This window comes from Martes martes (genome assembly GCF_963455335.1).
Source record: "Martes martes genome assembly, chromosome: 3".
NCBI classification, from domain to species: domain Eukaryota; kingdom Metazoa; phylum Chordata; class Mammalia; order Carnivora; family Mustelidae; genus Martes; species Martes martes.
The window spans coordinates 64,521,354-64,548,787 of NC_137890.1; the positions used below are offsets into that span (position 1 = coordinate 64,521,354).

General features: G+C 38.5%; 1 protein-coding gene across 1 annotated transcript; it reads left to right on the plus strand.

Annotated features, from left to right (window-relative positions):
- Positions 1–233: 233 nt before the first annotated feature.
- Positions 234–27,070, plus strand: PROSER1 (proline and serine rich 1). The gene is made up of 13 exons (XM_080798763.1): positions 234–510; positions 3,169–3,234; positions 5,022–5,090; positions 7,298–7,392; positions 8,561–8,654; positions 10,602–10,712; positions 12,230–12,313; positions 13,669–13,747; positions 14,348–14,443; positions 18,497–18,541; positions 22,505–24,290; positions 24,756–24,906; positions 25,707–27,070. The coding sequence occupies exons 1-13, from the start codon at positions 466–468 to the stop codon at positions 25,827–25,829; spliced, it is 2,844 nt and encodes a 947-aa protein (XP_080654889.1). The 5' UTR covers positions 234–465; the 3' UTR covers positions 25,830–27,070.
- The last annotated feature ends 364 nt before the right edge of the window (positions 27,071–27,434 follow it).

A 27,434-nucleotide genomic window follows, 5' to 3' on the forward strand; every position in this document is an offset into this window, starting at 1 on the left:
AGGCGCTGGTGAGGGCCGAGAGGCGGGTGCCTCCTTCCTCGCCGCCCGCGGGAGCCGGGGTGCAGGTGCCTCTCATCTCCCACACAGGAGAGCGGCTTCACGACCTTTCCCCGGCGGCGCCTGGCCTTCAACTGCAGGAGATCGAAGCTCAGCCCCGGCTGCCAAACCCTGGATTTCTCTGCAGGACTCAGAGAGCACCGGGTTCTTACCCGAGGTGTCCTGAAGCTTTGTGTGAAGCAGCTGAGGAAACCCGACGGTTTTTGCTTTTAATAAAAAGTTTTTATAAGTGTGCATTTTTAGAGAATTTTGCAGAGTTTGAAGTACTCTCTACCTCTTCGCACCCTTTTTCTTGGTCCTGGAGTCTTTCCTCTTCAGCTATAAACATTTCTACTATTGGAGCAGACCAGGGATGAACATTTTGTAATTGAAAGTGTAACTTAAAACCACGTCGAGACTGTAGTCAAGATGGACAAAAAGTCCTTTGAAACGGTGTTGGATGAAATTAGAAAGGTAATTTCACTTAATTTCTTAAACCAGTCTATGAGCTACGAATTCTCGTAGTTAATCCTTTCTGAGGGACTGCGTGCAGTTTGTGCAAGATATGGCTTAGAATTGCGAAATAGATGGAATTTTAACGTACAGTATGGGAGCTTGTACCTTGATACATTTCACTATACAAATAGAAATTAAATTATATTAATGCTGAACTTGACTCTCAGTGCGGTATTGTGGAAATTATATCAAAGGGTTCTCATTCCCAAGCCGGCTCTACAAATCATTACAAGCTCTGTGCTTATGGAGTGGTTTAATATTTCTGAACTGATCACCTCATCTTTCAGTGACCTAAAGACTGAAAACTGGAGGTAATACGTATAAAATTTTTTTAATGGTAGTTATTATGGCAAGTTTTTCAAATCTGAAGATAGGCAGACTATGCGTTGCCTGGACGGACAAAATTAATGTCCAAAAGGCCTTAGGTTTAAAGTCATCTTTAGGAGTGGGCTTCACTAACTTGAATTTCAAAACTTTTTCTTCCTGATTTCCAAATTTTTGCTTCGTTTCAAGACCGTTGTATGTAATCTACCTTCCAGAATGAGCCAGATAGCCAAAAAAAAAAAAAAAAAAATTGAATGTAGCCTTTAGCCTAAAAATAACCTAAAGCACAAAAGAAGTTTACCTAATTAAAAGTGAAAGGACTTTCTGTACCATTCTTATGCTAATACAGGGTGCTTTGCTTAGAATTTCAGGGTATCTTGCCATTTCCGTACCTTTAAGACCCTTGACTGACAGAGAAGGATTTGTTACTTTATGCTTCAGCTTATGAAGTTATTAATAAAATTGCCTGTGGGGGCCCCTCCATGGCTCAGTCGGTTCAGCGTCTGTCTTCATTTCCATGTTCCTGGGATTGGGTCCCACATCCGGCTCCCTGCTCAGTGGGAAGCCTGCTTCTCCCTATAAGCTTCCCCCCTGCTTGTGATCTCTCTCACTCTTTCTTTCAAATAAAATCTTTTAAAAAAACCAACTTCAAAAAAATTGCATTTGTACATGCTGTTTTTCTGCATTGTCTATAAAGCAAAATGTTTTTCTTCATCCTTCATAAGACTTTTTTTTAAATTCATGTTAAATTTACACATTTGACAATATTGAATATTCTTTTTGAACAAAACTGCTTTTGCAAGTCCAGTTTGTGTAATTAAGATTTGTACTAAAATGTCAGCTTGCCAAATATATGTTTAAAATTTGTAACGATTTGTTCATGAGCTGATAACTATTGTTTATGAGGAAGTAGACCAGTAGATTTCTACTTTAAGCTATAGGATGCAGTTTGCATACGTTCTCCCTTCTTGTGAGAAGATCACGTAGTAAATACTAGTGAGGGATGTAGGATATTTTCCAGAGATGAAAATCATATATGAGAGAGCAATTTACATTCTTATTTAAGTCCTTATTTCTGGTCTGCAGGCAAAATATCTTTTGCTGTCTATGCCAAATAATTAGATTCATCACCATTGTCTTAGTGTATTAAAACGGGATTAAAATGTAGACGTATGTAAGTGAGAATTAGTATTGGTTTTTTAAAAAAATTGCTCTCAGACTTTGTAAATGTAAGTTGGTTTAAACCAGGTAATCACTTCCTGACGTTACATCTCAACAGTATATTCTCTAGAGTACGTTAGCAGAAATGCCATTCTCTCCCCCTCACCTCCCTTTTCAGTGAAAATTAAACTATTAAACTACTGGGCAACCTGGATGTTTCTTTCAGTTAACTGGTCATGATAATTTCTCCTAGCAAAGTGAGGTATATGCCAAGTACAAATACTGTTTTGTAGTAAAAGCAAAAGGATCAGTTGGTTTTTTAATGATTAGTTACCAAATTATGATTGTTTCCATCTCTAAGCTCTGCAAACAGTTGCAAGGAAAGCATATATGATTTCAGCTGGCTCTAGATAGTGCTGGGCCTCTGTACTTCTCTCTGAACTTCCCATTGATAGGGGCCTTGTAAGGAAAGGAACCATCATTTACCGAGCAGTACTGAGCAGTCATTTACTGAGCAATAGCAATACTATTGATATGTCTCTTCTTGACTATTTTAATCTTAAGGTGAGTAGTGAGTGGTGTTCCCCTTTTATGGGTAAAAAGATTCTCAGAGTACTTAAAATGCCTTTCAAAGGCCACACTGCATGCACACAGATTGAATTGAAGGCCCTCTTTGGCTCCTTGGGTTCTTATATCCCCGTGGAAATATTTGTCATTCACATTTCTCTATTAGCACATAACAGCTGCTCAGTAACTGTTGAATGAATAATGCCTGATATAATAGTCTTCTTAAAAATGACAATTTGGTTGAAATTGGGATGTAAATTACATTTACAGGAATTCTGTTTGTTATTTGTAGTAATGTCAGATCTTGTCTATTACAGTTCTGTTCCTTTTCATTGTAGGAGTGAGTAGGGAGGCCCCGAGGTTTTCCTGCTGTCTCAGTGTATCCCTTGCCAGCATGGAACCTGGAAAGGTAGACTGTCATGTCACCGTAGTGACTTTAGCTGCCTCTTTGTGCTGGGGCTGAAGAAGGTCTGCCATGTTTGAGTTGCTTAGGTAGTTTTGATAATATGCATATTACTGTTTTGCTTACATATATTAATGCTGTTTTTCTGTGTTTTTTTTTAGGCTGTTCTGACAGAGTACAAATTAAAAGCAATTGAATATGTGCATGGATATTTCTCTAGTGAACAGGTATTTCTTGTATTTGTTTTAGCAAAAGTGTTTTTCGTTTTTTTCTTTACTCTGATAATTCTGTTTAAAGTCTATTTACCTGCTGATCAGGTTCAGAATTGCTTTTACTCTGTTGCTGTATTTATTTAGAAACATTAGAAGCTTTCAAAATGATAGACAACTTTGCAGAATTTATAGTTTGAGTATTTTATAAACATAGCTACTTTCACTGATTTTAAAATGTGGTGTCCAATACATAGAGAAACCAGATTTCTGAGGAATACTTAGAAAATATTTGATACAGAAATAGGGCAGAAAGAGAAATGTGCATTTGGAGAAGAGTTCTGGGAAAGGGTTGGAATGTGGAGAGGATAGACAGTGGATCAGTCTGTTTTGGAGTTAGTAAGCACTCCAACTTTTCATCTGTTTCTCAAGACTTTCAAAACTTGAACTTTGAATAACTTTAAGCCTGTAGAAGTTCTGGCTGCTAAATCCTTAAAAGCTGCTCTATGATTTGCATGTCTTGTTGCCTATTTAATGGGTGTTTTTCAGCTGTCCTATTACTTTAAAAAAAATCACCTTATGCTGTATTTAAATGTTTTGGAAAGGTTTATAATGTCTCATAGGTAACTTTTCTTTCCTTCTCTTGACTGTGTTTGTATGTGTGAAATTTTGTAGAAAACTTCCCTTATTGGTTATTCCACTTTGCTAAAGTCACTGAAAACTTTAAAAAACTAAAAGCTACTTGATAGGTATGACCTGCTAAGCCTACTTACTGTATTGAAGGTTTTTCTTCCTATATCAGGCATATGATAGTTGGCAACTTTTTTTGGTTGATTAAGTGGCAGGTAGCATTTACTGTAAGGAAAACCATTATTCCCATGAAAGTGAGGAAAGTATGCATCATACCCATTTGTGATTTAGGCATCACATTATAAGGAGTAAAAAGTATTTTTACTCTTCTTCATATACTACTCCAGCCTCTAGCATTAATTTTGCTTTGTAGAATAATTGAAACCTTAACACATTTTCAGGAAGTTATGGTAAAAGAATTCATTAACCCAGATTTCATTACGCTCTCTTCTTTGAGTCATTCCTTTTTTTACTTTTGGAGTTCCCTTGGAATCAGTGAACAGGGTGGTGGTGACTACGCAGGGACTTCACTGCTGTGACCTTGATGCCTTCCTCACCTCCTACTGGCTATCTCACATCTCCCTCTTTCATTTGAAGTTCGGTGGTGGTGATGGAAGAGCCTGGCTAACTGTGCTCTCAAAGTGACCTACTTACTGTTTAGAAGCTGCTAGAGTAAGTCATGGTAATTCTTACATTTTTAGAGAGGAGATCTATAGTGTAAATACAAGTACTGAGCCCCTCAGACTCAAGGAAAAGACAGGAGATGGTGGACCTACACTAACCACACCCCTGAACACCCTTTTGTGACTGATCATAAATGTCACCCTGCTATATTTTTAAAGTTTTCCATTTGTAATATAGCTTTATATTTCTAACCTGACATTTTGTCTCCATCTAATACTTTTTCGATCTTCCTTTTCTTTAGGTACTTTTTCCTGTACTTTATACTTTCCATTTATTTCTCTACCAGTGCTGCCCCAGACTCTGTGATGATGGAAGTGTTCTCTTTCTGCACTGTCCATTGTGGTAGCTACCTACTTCTTACAGCTGTTGAGCACTTAAACTGTGGTTTGTGCCAGTAAGGAACTGAGTAGTATTTCAAAGTACTGAAACAAATCTTGTAGAAATATTTGCAAATGCATTTCATTAGAGCTAAAGTAATTCTTTGCTTTCAGGTGGTTGATTTACTGAGATACTTCTCCTGGGCTGAGCCTCAGTTAAAGGCAATGAAAGCATTACAGCATGTAAGTAACTTATTTTTCTTTAGAATGTAGAGTTTAAGTATTTTGAATTCTCCCCTAGTTTTCTCTAATTGACCTCAAGTTGTAATTTGTTTGCATTAGAAAAACTGACCCTAAATTTTATTATACTTTACTATATTTTTATAGTAATCAAATAATCACTAAAAAATTAAGAGTTCCCAAACTGAATGTAAATTTTATGTATTAAATTGTACACCAGGGGCATCTGGGTGGCTCAGTGGATTAAAGCCTCTGCCTTCAGCTCAGGTCATGATCCCAGGGTTCTGGGATCGAGCCCCACGTCAGGCTCTCTGCTCAGTGGGGAGCCTGCTTTCCCCCCTCTCTCTCTGCCTCCCTCTCTGCCTACTTGTGATCTCTGTCTGTCAAATAAATAAATAAAATATTTAAAAAAATTAAAAAATAAATTGCACACCATAGGATCCTAATTGGCATATTGGAAGAGGAAATATTTATAGGCAAGCAGAGCATAGAATTTGAATTCTTAAGTGTTTTTATGCACTTCCTTTTCTATTTTTTGGTATCTTTATCCTCTTGTATTTAGTCTTAGAACAATAGTCAAATGAGTTTGTATTCTTTAGACCAGCACTATCCAAATGGACTTTTAGCAATGATAGAACTGTTTTATATCTCTGCTATCCAGTATGGTAACCACTAGCTACACATGGCTTTTGAGCATTCAAATGTGTCTAGTCTGCCTGTGGAACTATATTTTTAATTTTATTTAATTTTAATTTAAACAGCACCTAGTGGCTACTGTACAGACAGCACAGCTCTAGAGCCTAAATTAACAGAGGCATTAAAGTCAAACAGTATCTGGCTAGGTAGGAAGATTTTCCTTGGATTATAAGTGATGGCTAGTTTAAGGGAATCTACAGATCCTTAGCTTCCTAAACTAATTAATTTGCTGAAAAAAAGTGGCCGGATCTGTTAGTGCTTCTCCTCTTCAGCAATTAGTTTTTATCGACTTTCTAAAAAAAAAGGTTATCTTACCCATCCACCCATCACCTGACGGTAAAAATCTTTTCCCAAGGACCAAAGAGACCGTATAATCCCCTAAGAGGGAAGCAAAGCAGAGAGCTTCTATAAGAAAGACTGAAGGGGACCTCTCCTTACTTTATCTAGACAACAAACTCACGACAAAGCTCTGAGGCTTGCTTGCTTTTCCACCTGCTTTAGAATTAAAATTCAGAGGTGAGAAGGCTAGCACGGGCACAGCTTACAAGTAGCTTTTGCTGACAAACTAAGTCTGATTTGGTTGTTTTCAGACTGAAGACTAACTTCTACAATTAGGTTATACAATAGACTTTTTCGTAAGTGAGATAAATGAATAGTTCCAAAGTTTTTACAAATATATAATAAACAATATAAATCAATTTTTTGTAAATATTTAACTTGTGGTATAGTTTTTAGATGTCAGCTTAAAAACTTGCAAAGGGGTATATAGTTTTACCAATTCTTTTGGTGCTACCTGAATGAAATTGTCTGAACAGCATTGCCCTAAGTTTTAGGAATCAACTGGGTGTTGATTCTAAATGATCTTCTTGCATTGACTTTGCTTTTGAATTTCTTCCACTGTTAACATAAATCTGTAAATTGACGGAACCTTATCCTCAAAAGCACAAGTACCCTAGTCAAATTATGTAACATTGCACACCATCTTCTAGTGTCACAGTTAATATTAATATAGGACTCTTAAGAAAATTCTACAGCAAAGAATCCTATTTAACCCAACTTTTCCCTACCTGAGTTGACTGTAGTACCCTTTTTTAGTAACACTATTCAGCACCGTGGACCTCACTTTAGGAAGCCCTGACTACAGAATGCTTAGCACTTTAACTAAGGAATGTAATTTTTCCTAACTTCTCAAGCATTATGTCTCCCAAGTTATAAATACCCCCTTTTTTAGAACCTTTCTGAGGAAATTACTACCTGTAAATTTTTTTTTTCTGTAAATATGTTGAGAGATGTGGATCGAAAAAGCACATGGGGGACTTAGATCTTCAACTGAAATAGTTAAATTGAAAAAGTCTAAGTTTAATTCACATAGTTGTTAGGGCTTACTTTTGAATAAGTAGTTTTACCTCAAATACTTAAATATTAAGAACATTTAACTATATTTTCCTCAAAATGGCAATGTCTGGCATGAAAGTTTCTCATGTTGAAAATTAAATTATTTTTTATATTAACAGAAAATGGTGGCTGTTCACCCAGCGGAAGTGGTCAATATACTCAATTGTTTCACCTTCAGTAAAGACAAGCTAGTTGCTCTTGAACTGTTAGCTTCGTGAGTATTTCTTTTTCTTTTTACTTTATTGGAGAAGATTTGGAAGACTTTTGAAATGTCTTTTAACTTATTAGTGTGCATTAATGTCTCAGAATTATATTAGTAAATGGGACTCAAATGAAATCTGTGAAACAGTAGACTGAATTTTTATATCTAAATATCTAGGGGCGCCTGGGCAGCTTAGTTGGTTGGGCGTCCAGCTCTTGATTTCAGCTCAGGTCATGATATTAGGGTCGAGATCGAGCCCTGCCTGGGGCGCCACTCTGAGTGTAGAGCTTGCTTAAAGATTTTCTCTCTCCCTCTTCCCCTCCCCATCTCCGTCTTCCCCTCCCCTTCTCCCTCCCCCCACTTGCACATGCTCTCTCTAAGGGGAAAATAAATAATTAAATATCTAGCGTGCTTATTACACATGGTTACAATGTAAAAATAATGGGGGCATACTGAGATTATGATTTGGTTTGTCTTCATTTCAGGACTTCCATTGCCTTCCGACTCTGAGTAGTTTGAAAGGCTCATTGGGAAGGCCATAGGTTTTATAGTTAGGTTCTGTTACATGTACTTATTCTTTCTGGACCTTATTTTCCTCAGTTGTAAAGTCAAGGATCTCACCTACTTAATAGCATATGTGAACTTTAAATCCTGGAAGATCTGTGCGAACACTAAGCATAGCATTTAATAATGATCATAATGAATGTGAGCTCCACCCTGCTCCTCTGCATGATGGAAGACTCTGTAGATTGCTGTTCATTTAGAGCACATGCATTTTTAAGTCCCTTGTGTGTTTATAGATGTCCACAAAAATACAAAATTAAAGCAGAAGGTAAAACTTCATTTTTAGATCAACCATTATTTTTATGCATTTGGCACATGGATTTTTTTCTATTGCCATAGATTTCCACTCATTGAGAGGGTATATTTTCAAGAATCCCATGATTTTTGTTTGTAGAATTACTTCATTGCTTTTAGGTAACCAGATGAACCTCAGTTCATTTATATTTATCATTTTTATAAAAATGTGGTTTACATTCACCAATTAAAAATAAATCACTTTCCTCCATATGTCCTGGGGGGAAAGGTTACTCAGATATCGTTGTTTGGTAAAGGTTGTTGGCATTGATATGTATGTCCAGGTTCTTAAATGAAAAGCTCAATTGCATTTCCTTGGTAGAAACATTGTTGATGCACAGAATTCTCGTCCCATTGAAGATTTATTCAGGATAAATATGTCTGAGAAGAAACGATGCAAGAGAGTACTGGAACAGGTAATTTTCTCAAGATTGCTATATAAATAGAACACTGGGTTTTTCTGAATTTTGATGGAGGAAAAATGTACCAGTCTCATTCCTGTATGAACTGTGATGAATAATCTGACGGCCCTTTAGAATGTGTCAAGATGGCATCCCTTCAGTCAATGTAAGACAGGAGCTGGGAAGGGGTTCAAGGGGATGAGGAAAGGGCTTGAGAGTGAGACGCCAGTTGGCTCCTCAGCTTTAGCTTCAGCAGGTGTTTATTCTTGGTCCCTTGGTAGCTTTGCCACAGCTCCAAGCTTTTGTCTTTAACCTATGTATTTAGGAACATGACATTTTGAATTTGTTTTGTCATCAGTCTTACGTTATTCACATTTGTAAGAGAGGGGTAATAAAGCAAAATTCCAGTTTATTAGTTTAAGATCTCTAAGAATGGGAGGAGTAGCATGTACCTAAACCTACTTGACTTCAGTTGTCAGTTAAGGTAGTTATTTCTTAGGATTGTGATGGCTGGAAACAGAATTAATGATTTAGAAACCTGGTTGAGGAAGATGTGCGCTAGTCTCCTAGGGCCTTGTAGCCCAAGCATTTTTAATCCTTACATCCTCTGCTAAGCTCAGGGGTAGCAGAGAACTTGGCCTACTCATGAGCTTTTTTGTAGCAGAAGCAAGATCTGAGCCACATTTCTTTAATAAGTTCTCCATTGGTTTTTCTTGACTAAATTTTTTTAAGGCACCATGCATTTACTGCTGTTGTTTTCTTCCTTATAAAGCATTCTGATCATGTCAGAAATAATGTGGTCCTGAGTATTTTCCTTCTCAGAAATAACGTAGTCCTGAGTATTCTGTGGAATAGACTCTCTGGTCAGTATAACTTAGTACAACTTTTCTGGAAGCTAAACTTGAAGAGCCTTAAAATATTCATGCCTTTTGACCCAAAAAATTCTATTTCTAGGATTTATTCTAAGGAAAGAAAAAAATAATTTGTATGTAAGGGTATTTACTTTGGTACTATTTATAATAACGAAAAATTGAGATAATTTTTAGGGTTGGGGGTTTAGTAGGTAACTGGATTATATAGCTAATTATGTGTGTTTTGAATGAATTTATGAAACCAATATCTCTATAACAAATGTGAATGAATTTATAAAACCAGTATATCCCTACATAAAATATGTGGCATCCTACATACTTGTAAAACGGTATATAGCTTCATATCCTTATAGCATAATATATATCTATTAAAATATATGTCACAGTGTAGTGTTTTTCATCATTTAATATTTATTAAGTATGAACTCAGTATTTGTTAGTGTATCATTGTAAAAGCTGAGAATGCAATAATAAATAATAAATGAGGTAGAACATCCCTTAACATGTTTCATAGCTGCTGACTATGTAATGCTATGTGGAATATAGTATATGTAAATAACTCTTGCTTTTTCAACAGTACAGTTCTTTGGATACCCAGTGTCCCATGGTATTTGTTTGTGTTTTTCTCCACTAAGTTCTAAACTTCTTCAGAGCAGAGTCCATGTCTCTTTCGTCTGCTGCTCTCCTTTCTTGCTGTAACATGAGTTTGGTGTTTGTACGGTTGGACGTTATTTCTTGGTTTGGAGAAACGGGACATACTAAATAGTAAAGGAACTTGTTTGCACACAATTTGCAACATCTCCTGTGGAGATATCTTTGTATAGGAGTCTATTAGTTGTGGCTAATAGAAAACTAATTAAAAACATTATGTTACCTCTGTAATAATACCATTTAAATAAAGTGATTTTACTTATGAATTCTGGTCATGTTCACTACTGTAATTGCTGATGAATGCATGAACAGATTAATGTGATACTGTTCTTAATTCGTATTTTTAACAGGGCCTCCAAATATCCAGAATACTTAACCTATGAGTAAATTTGGCTATTTATTTATTTATTTATTGCCACTATCTTGTTTTTTGTTACAGGCTTTTAAGGGGGGCTGCAAAGCTCCTCATGCTATGATATCTTCTTGTGGAACGATCCCAGGAAATCCATATCCCAAAGGAAAACCTAGCCGCATAAATGGAATTTTCCCAGTAAGCATATGTTTGTGGGTATGAGAAACTTGTTGTAGCTAACTATCAAGTTTAGCATAATTATGATATTTAAAGAAAATGTTAGTTGATGGTCCTTCCACCAAGGAAAGGAATTTTATTAGGTCAGCAGCTTACTTCATGTATTCACCACTGATCGAAAGTTCATGTATTTCTCCATTAAAGTATTTGTGTGAAATGTACAGAAGAATAAGACAAACATAAAAGAGGATGATTTTGTTTTGCTTTTCCAAGTATTTTAGAAGCACTGCTTTGCATTTAGTAAAGGAGCATTACTCAAATTCTCAGTGTTCCTCAGACAGTTTCACAGTTGAGTATGTTTGAGAAATTGTATGCAATGTTTCCTTCCTGGACAGTCACACTACATGATAAAGGCTCTGAGAAGTCCAATAAGAAAGAAACCTGTTTTTATACCATCCAGTGTTCTTCAGATGTCTTTGTAAAATAATCTTTGCAAAGAGTGCTATATTTTGATTGCAGTGTAACAAGTAACCCTAAAACTCAGTGGTTTATAACTAGAGATTATTTTATACAGTTTCTGTGAATCTGGAACTTGGGAGTGGCTTACATTGGTTTTGGCTCAGGGTTTCTCATGAGACTGCAGTCTTCTGGGAGCTTGAGTAGAGCTTGAGACTATGCTCTGAAGGGGGCTCAGGTACATGTCAGGCAAGTTGGTGTCAGTGGTTGGAAGGGGGTCTTCATTCCTCACTGTTAGGCCCTGCCCGTAGCGCTGCTTGAATACCTCATGACATGGCAGCTGACTTCCACAGGAGCAAATAGTCCAGGGGAAGGCAAGTGCAAGCTGTATTGTCTCTTGTGACTTAGTCTTGGAAGTCAAATGCCACCATTTCTGGAATATCCTATTTATTATGTAGGCCAGTCCTGTTCATTCTGGAAGGGGACTTCACAAGGGCATGTAGGAGGTGAGGACATCTGGAGGCCATCTTGGGAGTTGGGTTCCCTACTTGTATGTGCTATTTAGGCACACGCTCTTAGGAGGACACATTGTGGCATTCTGTCAACTTACTCTGATCTGTTAACAACAGCAGTCTTGAATGAGGTTTCATCACTAAATGCTTATAGAGACCATCATTTTTTGTCATCTATTTTTAACTGTAATACAGGTACTCTTTTTGATTCTTCGACCATTATACATACTGGCACATTGGAAATGGTCACTCCTATTGTGCAGGGGAAAAATTAAAACCTACATTATCCTGCTCTTCTGTCATCCCCTTGGGAGTGGTATACTTGTTTCTGAGTGTCTCTGTACACGTTGTGAAGCTTCTCTGGCAGAGGAAGGTTGAGGACCTTAGCAGGGTCTTACAGCCAAGGCAGGACTGGATCTGGAATCCAGGTCCTTAAACTCCTACCAAATTAAGTCCTTCTCTTCAGTGTAATACAGTGAGGGTTTTGTTTTGTTTCTCCTTTGGTTTTTTTTTTTTTTTTTTTTTAAGTCTCAATTATCTTTCTTTTTATTTTTTTATTTATTTAAATAGGGAACCCCCTTGAAAAAAGATGGTGAAGAATGTACTAATGAAGGCAAAGGAATAGCTGCACGGATTCTTGGACCATCCAAACCGGTATGTTTAGAGAATCAATGATGACACGGGTCTTAACTCATACATGTAATTTTCTGTCTGTTCACAGCACGCAGCATCAGTTCTGTTTTTGTGTTGTGAAATTCACAGTATACTAGAAACTCAAGGAAAGTGAGTGGTCTAGGGAACTATAGCATAATTAATTAACAGTGTTCAGGGCCCTTCTGAAGTTTCTTGTTTTATTTTAAAGTGAAACCAGTCTAATTGTTTTGTTTTGTTTTCCCCATCCCTATTCAGCTGCTCCCTTGAAGGGAATTGAGTGTGCAGTATGCTTTGAGGTTGTGGTTTGGCCAAATTAGTATTAATAGTAGTGAATCAAGAGTGGAGCCCGGAGGTTGAGAGTATTTTTAAGGGAGTGATCGTGATTGCTTAGGGTATCAACTGAACCCGAAGACAGCCCTGTAGATTGAAGGGATTGCTCCAGCTGAAATGGGAGAGGCGTTTTTACAGCCATCTTGCGTCCTGCTTGTTTGCCTAACAGGAGCTCCAGTGACAGCTGTTCATAGCATAAGAGCCGCATATCCTAGCCCTTGCACAAGGCTAGTGCATCTTACAGGCCACCATGTATGAGACCTGCAGAGAATCTAGGTCCTTTACTGCCACTGGATCCCCTCTGCAGGAGTGCCAGCTCCCCAGAGCAGGGTCTCTCTCTCTCTCTCTCACCGGAGTTAGAAGTACAGCAAGCTTAGCTCTGGATACCGCTGGTTCTCTAGAGACCAATTCCTGGGATGCTTTTGTTACATAGTTCTATCAACTACAAAATAAAAGATCCATGGATTTCAAAGGCAAAAAGACTAAAATACTGAATTCATAATCCCAGTTTACATTCTACTCAACTTGTCAAAGTGCTGAATGCTGAAGAACATAGGACTTTGTTCTTCCAAAGAGAAAAGAGGGTAAGAATGGTAAGAGAAATCTCTGATGAATTTCAGAGGATGTTGGAAATTCTTGGGTAGCCAAGGTTCCTAAACCTAGTGGATTTCTTGTGTTACAGAGGAGGAGATAAACATTCTTGGATTAAGTTCGGCTCGGTCAGAGGAATTTGCTGTTTAGGATAAGGTCTGACCCTTCATTGGAAATGATTTAATCCTGAAATAAAAAATAAACCCGTCCACAGCAGTCTTTGGCAGGCTCTGCCTTTGAAATTTATAGGAACCACATTTGGTTAAGCAAAGAAATTTCCCTCACTTGTGCTATGTATTAGGCCAGTAGCGTTTGATATGCTGGGGCTTTGTTAGCCTCTTACAACTAAATGTTTTAAAGACAAGTTGTATTTTGTTTGCAGGAAGCCCGCTGACTTAGTTTTCTTCTAACCGCTCTACTTCCCCCTCATCTAGCCTCCTTCAACATACAATCCACATAAGCCTGTTCCTTATCCAATACCTCCATGCCGGCCGCACGCAACCATTGCACCAAGTAAGCAGTTCAATTTGTGCTTTACTTTGTTTCTTTTTGCCTTTTATTAAGTGGAAGGTAAATGTTGGTATATCTACTTGGGAAAATTGGAACATTTGTGAAATACGCTGTGCTGAATTTAATTCTGTCCATGGTGGGCCACACAGATTCTTGGTTTACAGCTGTGCAGCAGACAGAGTTCAAGACATTTGCCTTTCAATAAGTTCATTATAGATTCTTTTTAATCATTATTATGGGTTTTCACTTTGGTAAATCATCATGAATCCCTTTTCAGTAGTTGTGTTTGGAGGTATCTTCAGTACATCTGACTTTAAAAGGTCAACTGTATGTGCTTGACAGAAAAGGCAGGTAATTGAAGTGTGGCAGGATCTTCCTGCCTGGCCATTCTGTGAGCTTACGTCTGGAATGAGCGTGCAATGGGAAGTCAGAATCTCCAGCTGTCTCGTTTGATCTCAGCTTTGTCCTTACCCCAGACCCAAACCTCTGTGTGAAATGCAACTCATAAGAGCAGTTTTAAAAATTAGATAGCTGTGTTAATATGCTTTGAACTCTTGGCCACAGAACAATACTAAATTTTTTTTTACTATGATTTCATTTTAGGTGCTTATAACAATGCAGGTCTCGTCCCATTAGCCAACGTCATAGCTCCGGGTGTACCCCCTCCACCTCCATATACTCCTAATCCAGTAGGAACAGGTAAAATCATGTTGTTAAGGGGTGCTAAAATTACACACTTAAACACAGATTACACGTGGAGGGGCCAGTTGTTTGACATGGTGTGTGCTGGTGGGGGAAGGAGCTCACAAGAGTGATGATGGATTTGAGTGGGATATACAGGCTCCACTGGAGCGGCCTTGGCCCACCTGTGTGAACACGAGCAGGCTGTAGACAAAAGAACCATTTCTCATGAGCGAGAAACTCTGGCAGGCTATGGAAAAGTATGGTTGACTTGATGAGTATTACCATTAGGGGGCATTACTCCTGTGGGGAGGAAAGGCCTGTAAGAAGGTACTCTGAGGGGCTTACCCTTTTCCCGGCACTTTTCAGTTCAGCATTTTCCTTTGGGTCTGTTGGGAAAATGGGATTAGCTTACATTTTCATTTGTGTGTCTTACAAAAATTTAATTTTTATTTCAGTTAGGTATTGTTTAACTCTTCTGAGTTTAAGTCTTCCCTAGGAAACCCTTCCCCATCCCGGCAGGACAAAAATGTCATCTGTATCCTCTAATTACTTTTACAGGGATTCTTTTTTAATGTGTAACTTTTATCTATTTCTAGATATGTGCAGGGTAGGGATAGAACTTAATTTTTTTTTTCTGCCCTTCCCACAGACTCGGAGTTACTTGATAGCATTTATTCACAAATTCTTTTTTACTAGCCAGAGTGGTTCTGTTGTTTGCAGCTGGGTACTCCGATGAGAGTTGCTAAACAATTTGCCCCCAAATTATCGTTTTATTTCTTAACCCTTGTTTATGGTATCTTTAGCCCTTAGAGTTTTACATTTTTGCATGGAGAAGGAGAAGCTATGAAAGAAGAGCTGGAACTATTTTATCTTGTTTCAGGTCTTAGCCCTTAACCCTAGGGAGTCCTGGTGACTTGGGTCTTAAAAGACCTTACTGCATCTGGAATTTATTTTCATACAGGGGTGAAATAGAGGTTCATCCTAATTTTTTTCCAGATGGTAGCCTGTCATGCCAGCACCACTTATTAACTCATCTACTTTTCCCACTGATCTGAAAGGCCGCATTTAAGTTTTCATATATACACATGGTTATAATTCTGGGTTCTTTATTCTATGCAGTCTACTTATTTCATGTTATGATGATATATTGATTTGACTAGCAGATTTATTCTATGTTCTGATATCTAGTAAGGCTAGCTTTTTCCTCTTACTATGGTTTTTATTTTTCTTACTATATTTGGAAATTTTTTTTCTATCTGAACTTCAAGATTATTTTATGTAGTTAAAACAGTTGAATTTATGTGTGCATGTATATAACATACCAAATATACCAAAAACATGTTATATAATTATATATTATATTATTATTCTAATATTATATAATTATAACAATATATAATAATTATATGTAGTTATATATATTAATTTGGGGAGATGTGATGTTCTTACGATACTAAGTCTTACTCTTCAGTCACACGTCTGCTTTATATTATGTCAGGCGGTAGTGTTTTTCCTCCAGGGCTTGTTTTATCTCTTTTAAGAAGATTTTATAGTTTTCTTTATGTACGTTCTTTGCCTTCGGATTGTCTCTAGAGACTTTAGAGGTATTTTTCATCAAAATTATAAATGGAACATTTCATTTCTAGGTGCTTGTTACTAGTTAGTTATTCTACTTTCTTTTTCTTGAAAGTCTCAAGTTTTCTAAGTATAAAAAAAGTCAGCTGAGTTATACTTCATTTCTTTTTTGCCTGGCCTTATTGGGTATTAATATTGTCCTAACCTTTTTGTAAGTATTTTGCTTTATCTTTACTTTCAGTTTTTATTTTAGAGTTTTATTTATTTGGTAGGTTAGTTGGGTTTATAGATAATATATAGCTGGATTTTGAGTTTTAAATGGGGTGGGGAGGACTGTGGGAGAGACTTAATAGGAATTTTCAGTCATCATAAAAATTGCATATTTGTTCTTAGTGCTTCCATTTTATTTTTGTATTCATTACTATTCTCTTATCCCAGTTTTTCATTTTCCTTACTTTTAATTGTATCAGTCAAATTGCTGCTTTATTTTTAACAACTCTTCTCTCCTTGCCCCATCCCAACTTAGAAATGTTATCTTTAATATTGCTAAGGATTGCCTTCATATTCTTTTTTTTTTTTAACCGTCATATTCTTAACGGTTGTCATTACACAAAAACTAAAAAGTATTGCTCTGTACTCCAGTGACTTCCATTCTTACTCATCTTTTTGTCGATTAGTGTGTTTTGTTGGAATACCATTCATGTTTTATTCTGTGCCTTTCAACTTCCAGCTTCTTACACTTTCCTCTGTTCTTTGATACCCTGTCCTGATATGCTCATTCTCCTTTTCGTTGAGAAGAAAATTTCCCTAAGTAGTTTTTTAAAAGAGCACATATGCAGAGTTATAGATGAGAAACCCAATTCCACTTTATTTTCTTTTATTAGAACCTGGGTCTCTTCTATGAGCTTACAAAGAAAATATCTCTCTAGAATTCAGAAATGTCTTTAATTCTGGAGTTTGGCTATTTTACCAGGATGTCCAGGTGTGGATGTTAGCATTAATCTTTCACGAAATGCTGTAAGCCCTTTGGATATGAAAACTTAAGTCTTTAAAGCTCAGGAAAATTTTGTTTTTATTATTCCCTCAGTTACTGCTTTTTATGTGGTCTTTTTCTACTTCTGGTACTCCTATTTTGCTCTATATTTGCCTTCTAAGTCTCTTACCTATGCATTTATGGTATCCTCTTTTTTTTTTTTTTTTAACATTTTTGCCATTTTCATTGTGATTTTGTTTTTTCTTTTTTCTAGCTAAGTAACTTAGCTTTCTTAGTGTTACCGCTAATCTTTACCATTCTTTGCATTTATTAATTTGGAGTCAGGTTTTTATATCTAAAGTCTTCATCTTCTTTGCTTGTATTTTCTTGTGTGTCATGTGTTTATATGTTCTTAATTTGCATTACAGGTTTTGAAACTTTTTTTTTTCATTGAATCTTTGTTGATAGACAACATATGTTCTTGTTTATTTGCACCAAGTTCCTTAGACAAGCTATGATCTCTCACTATGTCAGGGCTTCTAGGTTCTTTCCGCACCTTATACCTGTCCTTGTTGGTTTCTTGGGCAGTTACTGTCAAGCCATGAAAGGTAATTTTTTTCCTATTGTATATTTGCCTAATGGTCTAGTTAGGTGCCTTCTGTAGAGGGTAGGGAGGAGTGTGCTTTTGGTGTCAGTGTCACAAGCTTCAAATCAGACTCTCCTGGGGTGGTTCTCAGCAGCTCCTAGCATAGGGTCTTTTCCAGAAACGACTGCAACAGAAAGGCTGGGCCCCTTTCTTTTTGCTTGGTTCATTGCGTGGACTGCGAAGTGGGTCCCGTAGGTGGCAGTGGGTTCTGCACTCAGCATCCGCCTCCCACTTTCAAGTCTCCCTGCTGTTGAAGTGACTGTCAGGTTAGCCAGTAATGGTGATCCTCTGCATTCCAGCTGTAGACTACATTTCGTCCTAGGCGGCACACTCAGGCTGTCCTTTCCAGAAACTGTTTCTAAATATATCTGTAAAATAACAATGCTTATTTAAAACCTAGTAAGTTGTGGCTTAGTTGATTGAGCTTCCATCTCTTGGTTTTGGCTCAGATCATAATCTCATGGCTCATGAGATTGAACCCCATGTAGGGCTAGTGACTTCTTTTTCCTCCTTTTCCTCTGCCTCTTCCCCCTCATTACATGCTTTCTCTCTAAAATAAATAAAATATTTTTTAAAGTAAAATAAAAAATAAATATAATAAATAAAATAAAAAATAAATAAAATAATAAAATAAAACCTGGTAAGTTAAAGAGAAGGCAGGGTGGGGATCAGTTGCTCATAATGCTGTAATCTTTGTATAGTGCTACTTTTATCTTTATTTCCTTCCTCTTTCCATAAGCATACACTGTTTTTCCTGACATAGCATGCATACGTATCCTGAGTTTTTCTTTTTTTGACGCCAATCTTTTGATTATTATGGTGGTGATTAATTTGAATAAAGCTTGAAATCAAACTTTTATTTATTTTCATATAGAAAATGAAGACCTTTCCAATCAGTCAAAACCTACACAGAATCAAAGTAAGTATCAGCTTTGCTCCAGATATAGCTGAAGTGCCCTGGTTGTCTGCTCTGTTATTCACTGAGAACAGTCTGAATTGAATGTATTTGGAATCTGTGCTTTGAAGAAAGTTCCTAAAGAATTTAATCAGTACTTGCTAGAAGTGCCTTGATAATGGTACATTATATACACACAGCATGAAATGCACATATTAACTGGATTTAAAATTAATGATATGCCTTTGTGTCTTATATGAAAAACGTGCAATATAATCTGATTGGTCTGTGGCATTACAGCCACTTTCACTTTACATTATGTGATATTAGCAGCCTCATTTGTGTTTTAATATAAACATATAAAGTCCCTTTTCCTAAATGCTATTTCAGATACTAGATTTAGATTTAATTATTTTCACAAGTGTTGGGGGTAGCATAGCTTAATGTAGGAAAAAAAAATACAAGGGGTGCCAAAGCAAAAGTGAAATTGAAAAGGGAAGATGAGAGGCACCTCGGTAAAGCATCCGACTCTTGATTTCAGCTCAGGGCTTGATCTTAGGATCTTGTGTTCAAGCCCCACGCTGGGCTCCATTCTGGGTGTGGAGCCTACTTTATTTTCTTTTGTTTATTTTATTTATTTATTTATTTTTGGCATAAAAGAATTGAAAGTATTTATTAGGACAGAGAAAAAAATTTACCATAGTTACTATCATTGGAATTATAAAGTAAATTAATACATACTTATTAGCATAATAACTGATTTTTCGTTAAGGTCTTCACATTCAGTAACACATTTAACAAACTTTGGAAAGACAGTGTCACAAAACTGTTTTTAAGCACCACACATTAACCTGAAACTAACATAACACTACGTCAACTATATTCAAAACAGACAAAAGAAAACACCGACATGTTAGATTATCATTAACAGTGTACATAAGGACAAAGACAGCAAAATTCTTTAACCACATCATCATACTAGTGTCACACATGTCATCTATCAAATTTTATTTTGGAAGTCATTTCGCTTCAATATCAGATTCTGTTTTACTGCACAATGTCCAGTTTGGCAATTTTGAACTTTGTTGTAAAACTAAATAAAAGCAAAATCCCTTAGGAAAAATGTGCTTTTCCTTTTTCAAGAAAAACGAAGTTGGGTCTAAGCAGTTGGCAGTGTTCTCTTCAAATCTACTCTAACAGAGGAACCTGTCAAAACACTCCTTTAAAAAAACCTACTTTAAAAACAAAAAAGAAAGGAAAAAAGGGAAATGGGAGGTGGCGTCCGTAATGCCTGCAGATGGCAGCAGTACTGCAACATTTTATTTTTCTTCTAGTTGAGGCTCTCTGTGGTCCAGAAGGAGAGGCGTGCTTTTGGATAGGAGACAAACCTGAGCTCAGTTCTTGTGTAGCAAAGTAGCATATCATTAGAGTGCTCGGTTAGGAGTATCTCAGTGGGAATTCTGTTCCCTGAGCAGGGTGCCTGAACAGTGCTTTTTTGCTGGTGGTTTCTAAAGGAGGCAGTATAATGGGCTGGAAAGAAAACTGAGATGGCAGGACATCATTTTGTGACCATGTAATTTAACTTCCATGAAAAGGAGGTTGAGGAAGCTTGAGCCTTTATGCTCAGCTTTGTTAATCTGTTTCTGAAGGGAGTAACAGGTTAAGTGCCCTGAGAACCATCGTTAGGAATAGCATATTTTGTTTTCCTATGCTGTGTTATGTTAGCATGATTAAGATTTTATTTTCCTTTTGAACCATGTCAAGAAACAAAAAGATAATAGTACACTGGTTAAGGATATGGGTCCATCAGAACAGGGTTCAAATTTTGGTTCTGTTACTTAATAATTGCATGACCTTTTTTAAAATCATTATTGTGATAAGATCTCAATGAGATCTCACTTAATGAGATCTACCCTCTTAAATTTTTAAGTACACAATATAGAATTGTTAACTAGAGATACAGTGTCATACAGCAGATCTCTGGAACTTACTTACCTTTCATAACTGAAACTTGAATCCCTTTGAACATCACCGAGTAGCTGCATGATCTTCTAACAACTTGCTTTAACCACACCAAGCCACACTGCCCATCTGTAAAACGGTGTTGTTTGTACCTATCTCAGGGTTGTGTGGGGACAAATGAAATGATAGGCATAAAGTACTTAGCATAGCATCTGACAGATAATGTTTTACAGTTAACAACCAAATTACATGACAGGAAAGTCATATTTATCGTGGTATGTTTGGGGTTTTTTTCGATTTGTTCTTGTTTTGTTGCATTTTAACTGCAGGCACTGTGTATGGTTAACAGTGTATGGCTTTTGCTTTATTATATAAGATCTTCAACAGAGACTGCTTATAAAGAATGCTTTGGGACAGTTTGGTCTGACCTTGTGATTTATCATTCTACTACATGGTCTTTAGTGTATTGTTACATAAGATAGTGACTTCTCAAATATTTCCCAACCAGTGTTGACCTAAATAAATTGTTAGTACATTATTTACAAACACAAAACTAGGTATATAGTCCTTGTGTTTCTATATTTTTTAAACAAATGCAAACAAAAGTACAAATCCACTTTCATATGTCCTCTAAATTTAAAATATATAGTCTTATTTTCTTGAAACCAAATTACTGCTAATGACATGAATATTATCAGACTTTAGGCCTTTTGAGTTTGAAGTTCATGTATTTCTATATAACTATTTGTCAATTCTGCCATCTTTTTTTTCTAAACTACCATAAAATTTGTTCAGTCCAGTGTGGCACCTTTTGGGCATCTCTTAGTCCAAATAGATTATGTATATTGCTGTCTTCTTCCATTTTATTCCTGCGGTCCCTTCCCCACCATGATTAACATTGTGCATTACTTCATTGATTGTGTCAGCTTTCTTATGCAAAAGTCTTTATTATGCATAAGTTTAGAAACTTAAGTCTTAGCTCATGAATCCAGTTGATTATCACTGGGAAAGGAATGTTCTCTGTTTACAAGTGAAACACTTTGATATGACTATGGCAGCAGATGATAGTTGTCATAATGACTTTAGCTACCTCAGTCATGCTTTCCATTTGACATCAACAAGATCATCAAAGGCTAACATTGTCATTAAATTGATTCAGAGAGGAAACACAAATCATTCCCTCAAATATTTACAGTATTTGGTAATTACAGTAATTATTCATAGGGCTTATGAGAATAAAAATATTATAGCAAACTCTAGTGGAATTCTTGAGAGTAAGTCTTTGCATGGGTTTTGTAACTATAGTTAAGGTCATGGTGATAACATATCAAGTGTGGCAAACACTAAATACACGGGTGCCATACACAATGCTGGGTGCTGAGGCTCTAAAGAGGATTAGACATGGCTTTTGCCCCTAAGGGAGCTCCTCGGACAAGGCAAATAGCCTTAGAGGTTGAAATCGTGTAGAGGAGGCAGTATGGGAAAATGCCTGGGGGAGAAAGCTATATAGATTATAAACTGGAATATCAAGTTCAACTTAAAAGAGTGGCTAGGGCAGAAGCTGGCATGAATCCTGGGATGCCTGCTGTGACCTAAAAGGAAAGTGATGTCCTGGAAGCACTTAAGAGGGGGAAATGACTTGTTTCATTACTCTAGAGAAGTGGTTTGAGAGAGTGAAAGCTAAAGTCAGTACACCAGACTAATCACAATTAAATTTTTAATTTTAAAATTGGGAAAATACGAAAGGAAAGTTTATTTGCGAACTTTTCAAGACTTCCTCACTGTGCATGGGAGTGCTCTTCTGGCAGAGTCTAGAAGACAACTGGCTCTACCTGAGGCTACGTAGGGAAAATCCAGATCATGCAATCTAGCAAGGTGGCCACTGCAGTAGCCTACCATACCTGTTGCTGATTTTCTTCATGTTTGTCAAATGTTACAAAAATGTTGATGTTTTTCTTTTGGGTTAAAATGTAACATTTCAGCATGGTGATATTCTTGCCTCTTTCTGCTCCTCACCCCCTATAGCGTTTTCTACCCCAGCAAGTCAACTCTTCTCTCCTCATGGTTCCAATCCTTCAACGCCTGCTGCGACTCCCGTCCCTACAGCGTCCCCGGTGAAGGCAGTAAACCATCCATCAGCATCAGTAACTGCTACCGTTTCCGGGCTGAACATGGCGAATACCATCCTTCCCGTGTTCCCAGGGCAGGTCTCCTCGGCCATTCATACGCCTCAGCCATCAACGCCAAATCCAACGGTTATCAGAACCCCTTCCCTGCCTGCGGCGCCTGTTACCTCTGTCCACAGTACAACATCAGCTCCTGTCCCGTCGGTTTTTTCTGGCCTGGTGCCCCTGCCAGGTCCTTCCGCTCCTCCTGTCCCAGCCCCTCAGGCTACGTCCACACCTCGGGCCACTCCTGCTTCCAATGAAACATTTGCTTCGACTTCTGCCCCTTTCACTGGCCTCCCTTTTCCTGCCACCTCTACTGCTGCTTCTACCAACAATGCCAGTTCTGCTTCACTGTCGTCGGTGTTTGCAGGTCTGCCCTTGCCCTTAACGCCGACATCCCAAGGGGTGTCCAACCCGGCTCCCTCTGTCATTGCCGGGGGCTCCGCTCCCAGTGTGGCTTGTCCGCTCGGTGTAAATAATCCCCTTCTGTCTGCTTTGAAAGGCTTTCTGACGTCGAATGATACCAACTTAATCAACTCCTCCGCTCTGTCCTCTGCTGTTACAAGCGGACTGGCTTCCCTGTCTTCTCTCACTAACCAGAACTCCGATTCACCGGCTTCAGGCTCCAACAAGTGCTATGCCCCCTCGGCCATTCCCGCCCCGCCGAGGTCCTCCACGCCCGGGCTGGCCATGTTCCCCAGCCTGCCCTCGACCGCGGCCAACTCCGCTTCCACCCCCTCGACTTTGCCCGCACCCTCTCCGCTGGTGACGCCCACGTCGTGCTCCGCTTCGGCGCCGGCCAGCTGTGGCTCCTCCGCTGCGCTCTTGCAGGGCCCCCACGCGAGTAACTCAGAGCTGCACGTGGCGTCTGCCCCCGCTGTCACAACCCTCCCGGTCATGATCAAAACGGAGCCCACCAGCCCCACCCCCTCGGCCTTCAAAGGCCCCGCCCACTCCGGGAACCCCGTGCCGGGCACCCTAGGTCTGTCAGGGACGCTGGGCCGCGCCTACACGTCAGCATCGGTGCCCATCAGTTTGTCCACCTGCCTTAATCCTGCGCTGTCTGGCCTGTCCGGTTTGACGACTCCCTTGAACGTGTCAAACCCCCTCTCCTCCATCTCCCTGCCGCCGCACGCTTCCTCCGCTCCCATCACGCCGGTGTTCACTGCGCTTCCTCCGTTTACTTCTCTGACCAATAATTTCCCTTTAACGGGCAACCCGCCTCTCAACCCGCCAGTGTCTCTTCCAGGCTCCTTGATAGCCACCTCGTCTGCCGCGGTCACGTCGGCACCCGTCCCTCCGCCGAGTTCCAGCGCGGCCGTTCTCTCAGGGCTCTCTGCCTCGGCGCCGGTCTCAGCGGCGCCTTTCCCCCTCAACCTGTCCGCCGGCGTCCCCTCCCTCTTCTCCGTCACGCAGGGACCCCTGCCGTCTTCCAACCCCTCCTACCCTGGCTTTTCTGTCTCCAACACCCCCAGCGTCGCCCCCGCCCTGCCCTCGTTCCCGGGGCTGCAGGCGCCGTCCACGGTGGCGGCCGTCACACCGCTGCCCGTCGCGGCCACCACCCCGTCGCCAGCTCCCGTCCTCCCGGGATTCGCTTCAGCTTTTAGCTCCAATTTCAACTCTGCTCTCGTTGCACAAGCCGGGTATGTGGATACTTTGGGGAGAGGGTATGGGGTGTATGGTCATTTTGATCTACCCGGTAGTTCGTAGTCTTACTTTTAAGTCGTTCGAATGAGCCTAATCTGATTGTTGGGCGGTGCTAAATTGTAGTTTTCTGGGCTGAAAACTTCAATACACAAAAATCATACAGTTCTTCAGCCATGTTAAGTATATATAATGTTAATATCTGCTCAGATTATTTCAGTATTTGGTAATTTATCTTTGTATAGAACAGCAGAAAGTATTACAGGCAGAACATAGACTTAATAAATGCAGACTAGTATACTTTAGAATAGAAAGTAAATTTTATATTAGTGAGTGGCTGACTTTTATGGTTCCAGCTGGGGAGTTTAAAGTTTGTTTTACATCTCAAGGTAGTTTTTGACAAATACAGAAGCAATAGGTTTTTGTCTTATCTGCGTTTTGACCTGTTCTGTCTATTGTTTTAGCTTATCATCTGGCCTTCAAGCTGCAGGCAGTTCTGTGTTTCCTGGCCTTCTGTCCCTCCCAGGTATCCCAGGGTTCTCCCAGAACCCTTCACAGTCCTCCTTGCAAGAATTACAGCATAATGCTGCTGCACAGTCGGCCTTGTTACAGCAGGTAAGTGAGAACGGTGGGGCAGAAATTAAAGGGTAACATACGTGCTTAGCTTCTTTCCTGATAACCCTGTAATGCCAATGATGATATCCCAACATTGGCAAAAATTCTTAGAAGACTGTCTGGAGATGTTATGATTGATCTTCCCAAATCTGTAAATTATTGTTGTCTTCAGAAGGGTAACAGAGGTAATGGAATATATTCGTCTATATGAATTGTTTTTCCTGCTTATAGGCTTCCAAATCTTGGTTTGAAGATTTTACAAATGGAATCTTTATACGTGACATTTATATTTGAGCTTTTTTAAAAATAATTTAAGCTAAAATAATGGACATTAAAGCATGTTTTCTCTAGAAAACCTATTAACCATTTTTTAAAGAATAATTAAGTATTTTAATGGCATTTCTCTTGATCTCCACCATCTGAATAATTTTGAATGTTTCTTAAAAATTTCAGGAGGGGCGCCTGGGTGGCTCAGTGGGTTAAAGCCTCTGCCTTCGGCTCAGGTCATGATCCCTTGTTCCTGGGATCAAGCCCCACGTCGGGCTCTCTGCTCCGAAGGGAGCCTGCTTCCTCCTCTCTCTCTGCCTGCCTCTCTGCCTACTTGTGATCTCTGTCTGTAAAATAAATAACTAAAATCTTTAAAAAAAAAAAAATTTCAGGCGACTAAGCAGAGTTATCTTGCCCCAATGTTCTCTCTTTCTTTCCTACTCTAAATATCTGTAGTGTGATATAGGCAAAAGCAGGTACCAACTCGATTAAATTTGGCACTCCGCTAACCTGCATGTTCTTCTTTTTATCAGGTCCACTCAGCTTCGGCTCTGGAAAGCTATTCAGCTCAGCCAGATGGGTTTCCTAGTTACCCTTCAACACCAGGAACACCGTTTTCTTTGCAACCAGGCTTGTCCCAAAGTGGGTGGCAGTGAATAAATTTTAATTTGTATTCTCCTTTGGAGCAACATCAGAAATGCCTAAGGACTGCAGTGAACAATCTCACTAATGGCAAGTTGGCGAAAAGTCAGAGAATGAGAATAAGGATAATCCTGGGGAAATTAGGATAAGAGTTTAAAACATGACGATTGCTTTTTTTTAGTGGTTTTAAGTATGAACACTCCCCTATGTAAATAACTGATAATGAATTGTACGGAGGATAGTATTAAATAGGTGTTTGGGGACTTTTCACCTCCCACCCTATGAAATTTTGAGTCGTGTATGTGATCTGTGTAGGAAGAATACTAAAGAGGAGGTTGAACTCTTTATAGCCGAATACAGCCTTAAATCTGCTTGTATAGCATCCACTGACAGAAGTAATAGTTGTGCCTCAGACTCTGGGTTGCATTTGGCCTGAGGGGCATGACTGCCCTTGGTATGCACGAGTGGTTCCTTTTAGCATCTTTGGAACTCAGTAGTCCATATGTATCCACAGAAGGGAACTTGAGACCCACGGTTATTTCTAATTTCTCACATTTATGCTCACACATATACTGCTGAATTTAACTTAATATATTTCAGGTAAGTGAAAATGGTGCTTAATATATAGTCTTTAGAATGACTTTCAGGTGTTTTCGACTAAAAATATACCCAGAACTACTTTCTTACAGAAATGCAAGTAAGGCTTGTGATAATTTGCCTTCAAAACTCCTTTCTTAATCTCAGCAGTATCCAAATGAGTGAGGAACATTTGACTGACGCTTGGGCCACCTCTATTACTCATTGTACTCTGGAAGCTCTTGGTGAATGTTTACAATCATGGGATGTAGTATTTCTATTTGTACTTAAAGTCCAACGCTTCTCTGAAAGAATGACGTGACAACAAATAGAGAAGACTCACTCCGTTAGTAACCATGCAGTGTGTACTCCATTTAAGGATCTGTGGTAATATATAACATGATTGAATGTCATTAATTAAGTCTAAGAACTGCCACATTCGGGGGAACGGGGAGTAGGGAGAATGACTTTCAATCCTGTGACTAAAAGTGTAAACTATAGAATCTACTGTAGTACATTTCAGCATCTAGAAGTTTTACTTTTATAAAGATGATGTCTGGAAGATGTTGCTAATGTATTTTCCTTCAACACGGGGAACAAACTTTTTAAGTATATTAATAAATATTCCTGTATGGTTAGTTTTTAACAATTTTTTAAAATAAACTTTATGGATATGACAAATATCTTGTGTTTTATTAAGTGCTTCCATAGGCTTTTTAATTTTTTCACATATGCTAATACATAGAACGTTTTTGTCCAAATTCAGTCAAAACTCAGTTGCTCATTCCTTTATAGAATATCTTATGTGAAAGTTATAGCCAACACTTGAAACAGATGATTGATGCCTTTAATTAACTGCAATCACAGAATGTAACTGCATAGTTAATCAGATGCCAGTTGCTGGAAGTTGTCATTTATTCTAAGTCTACACTTAAAAAACCTTTTGAAGATTGTATTGTGTATATATATGTTGACCATTCACTCAAGAAAAATTAGTGAGTAATCTTTCTCTAGCGATGCTGCTACAAGGTTTAGTTTTACTG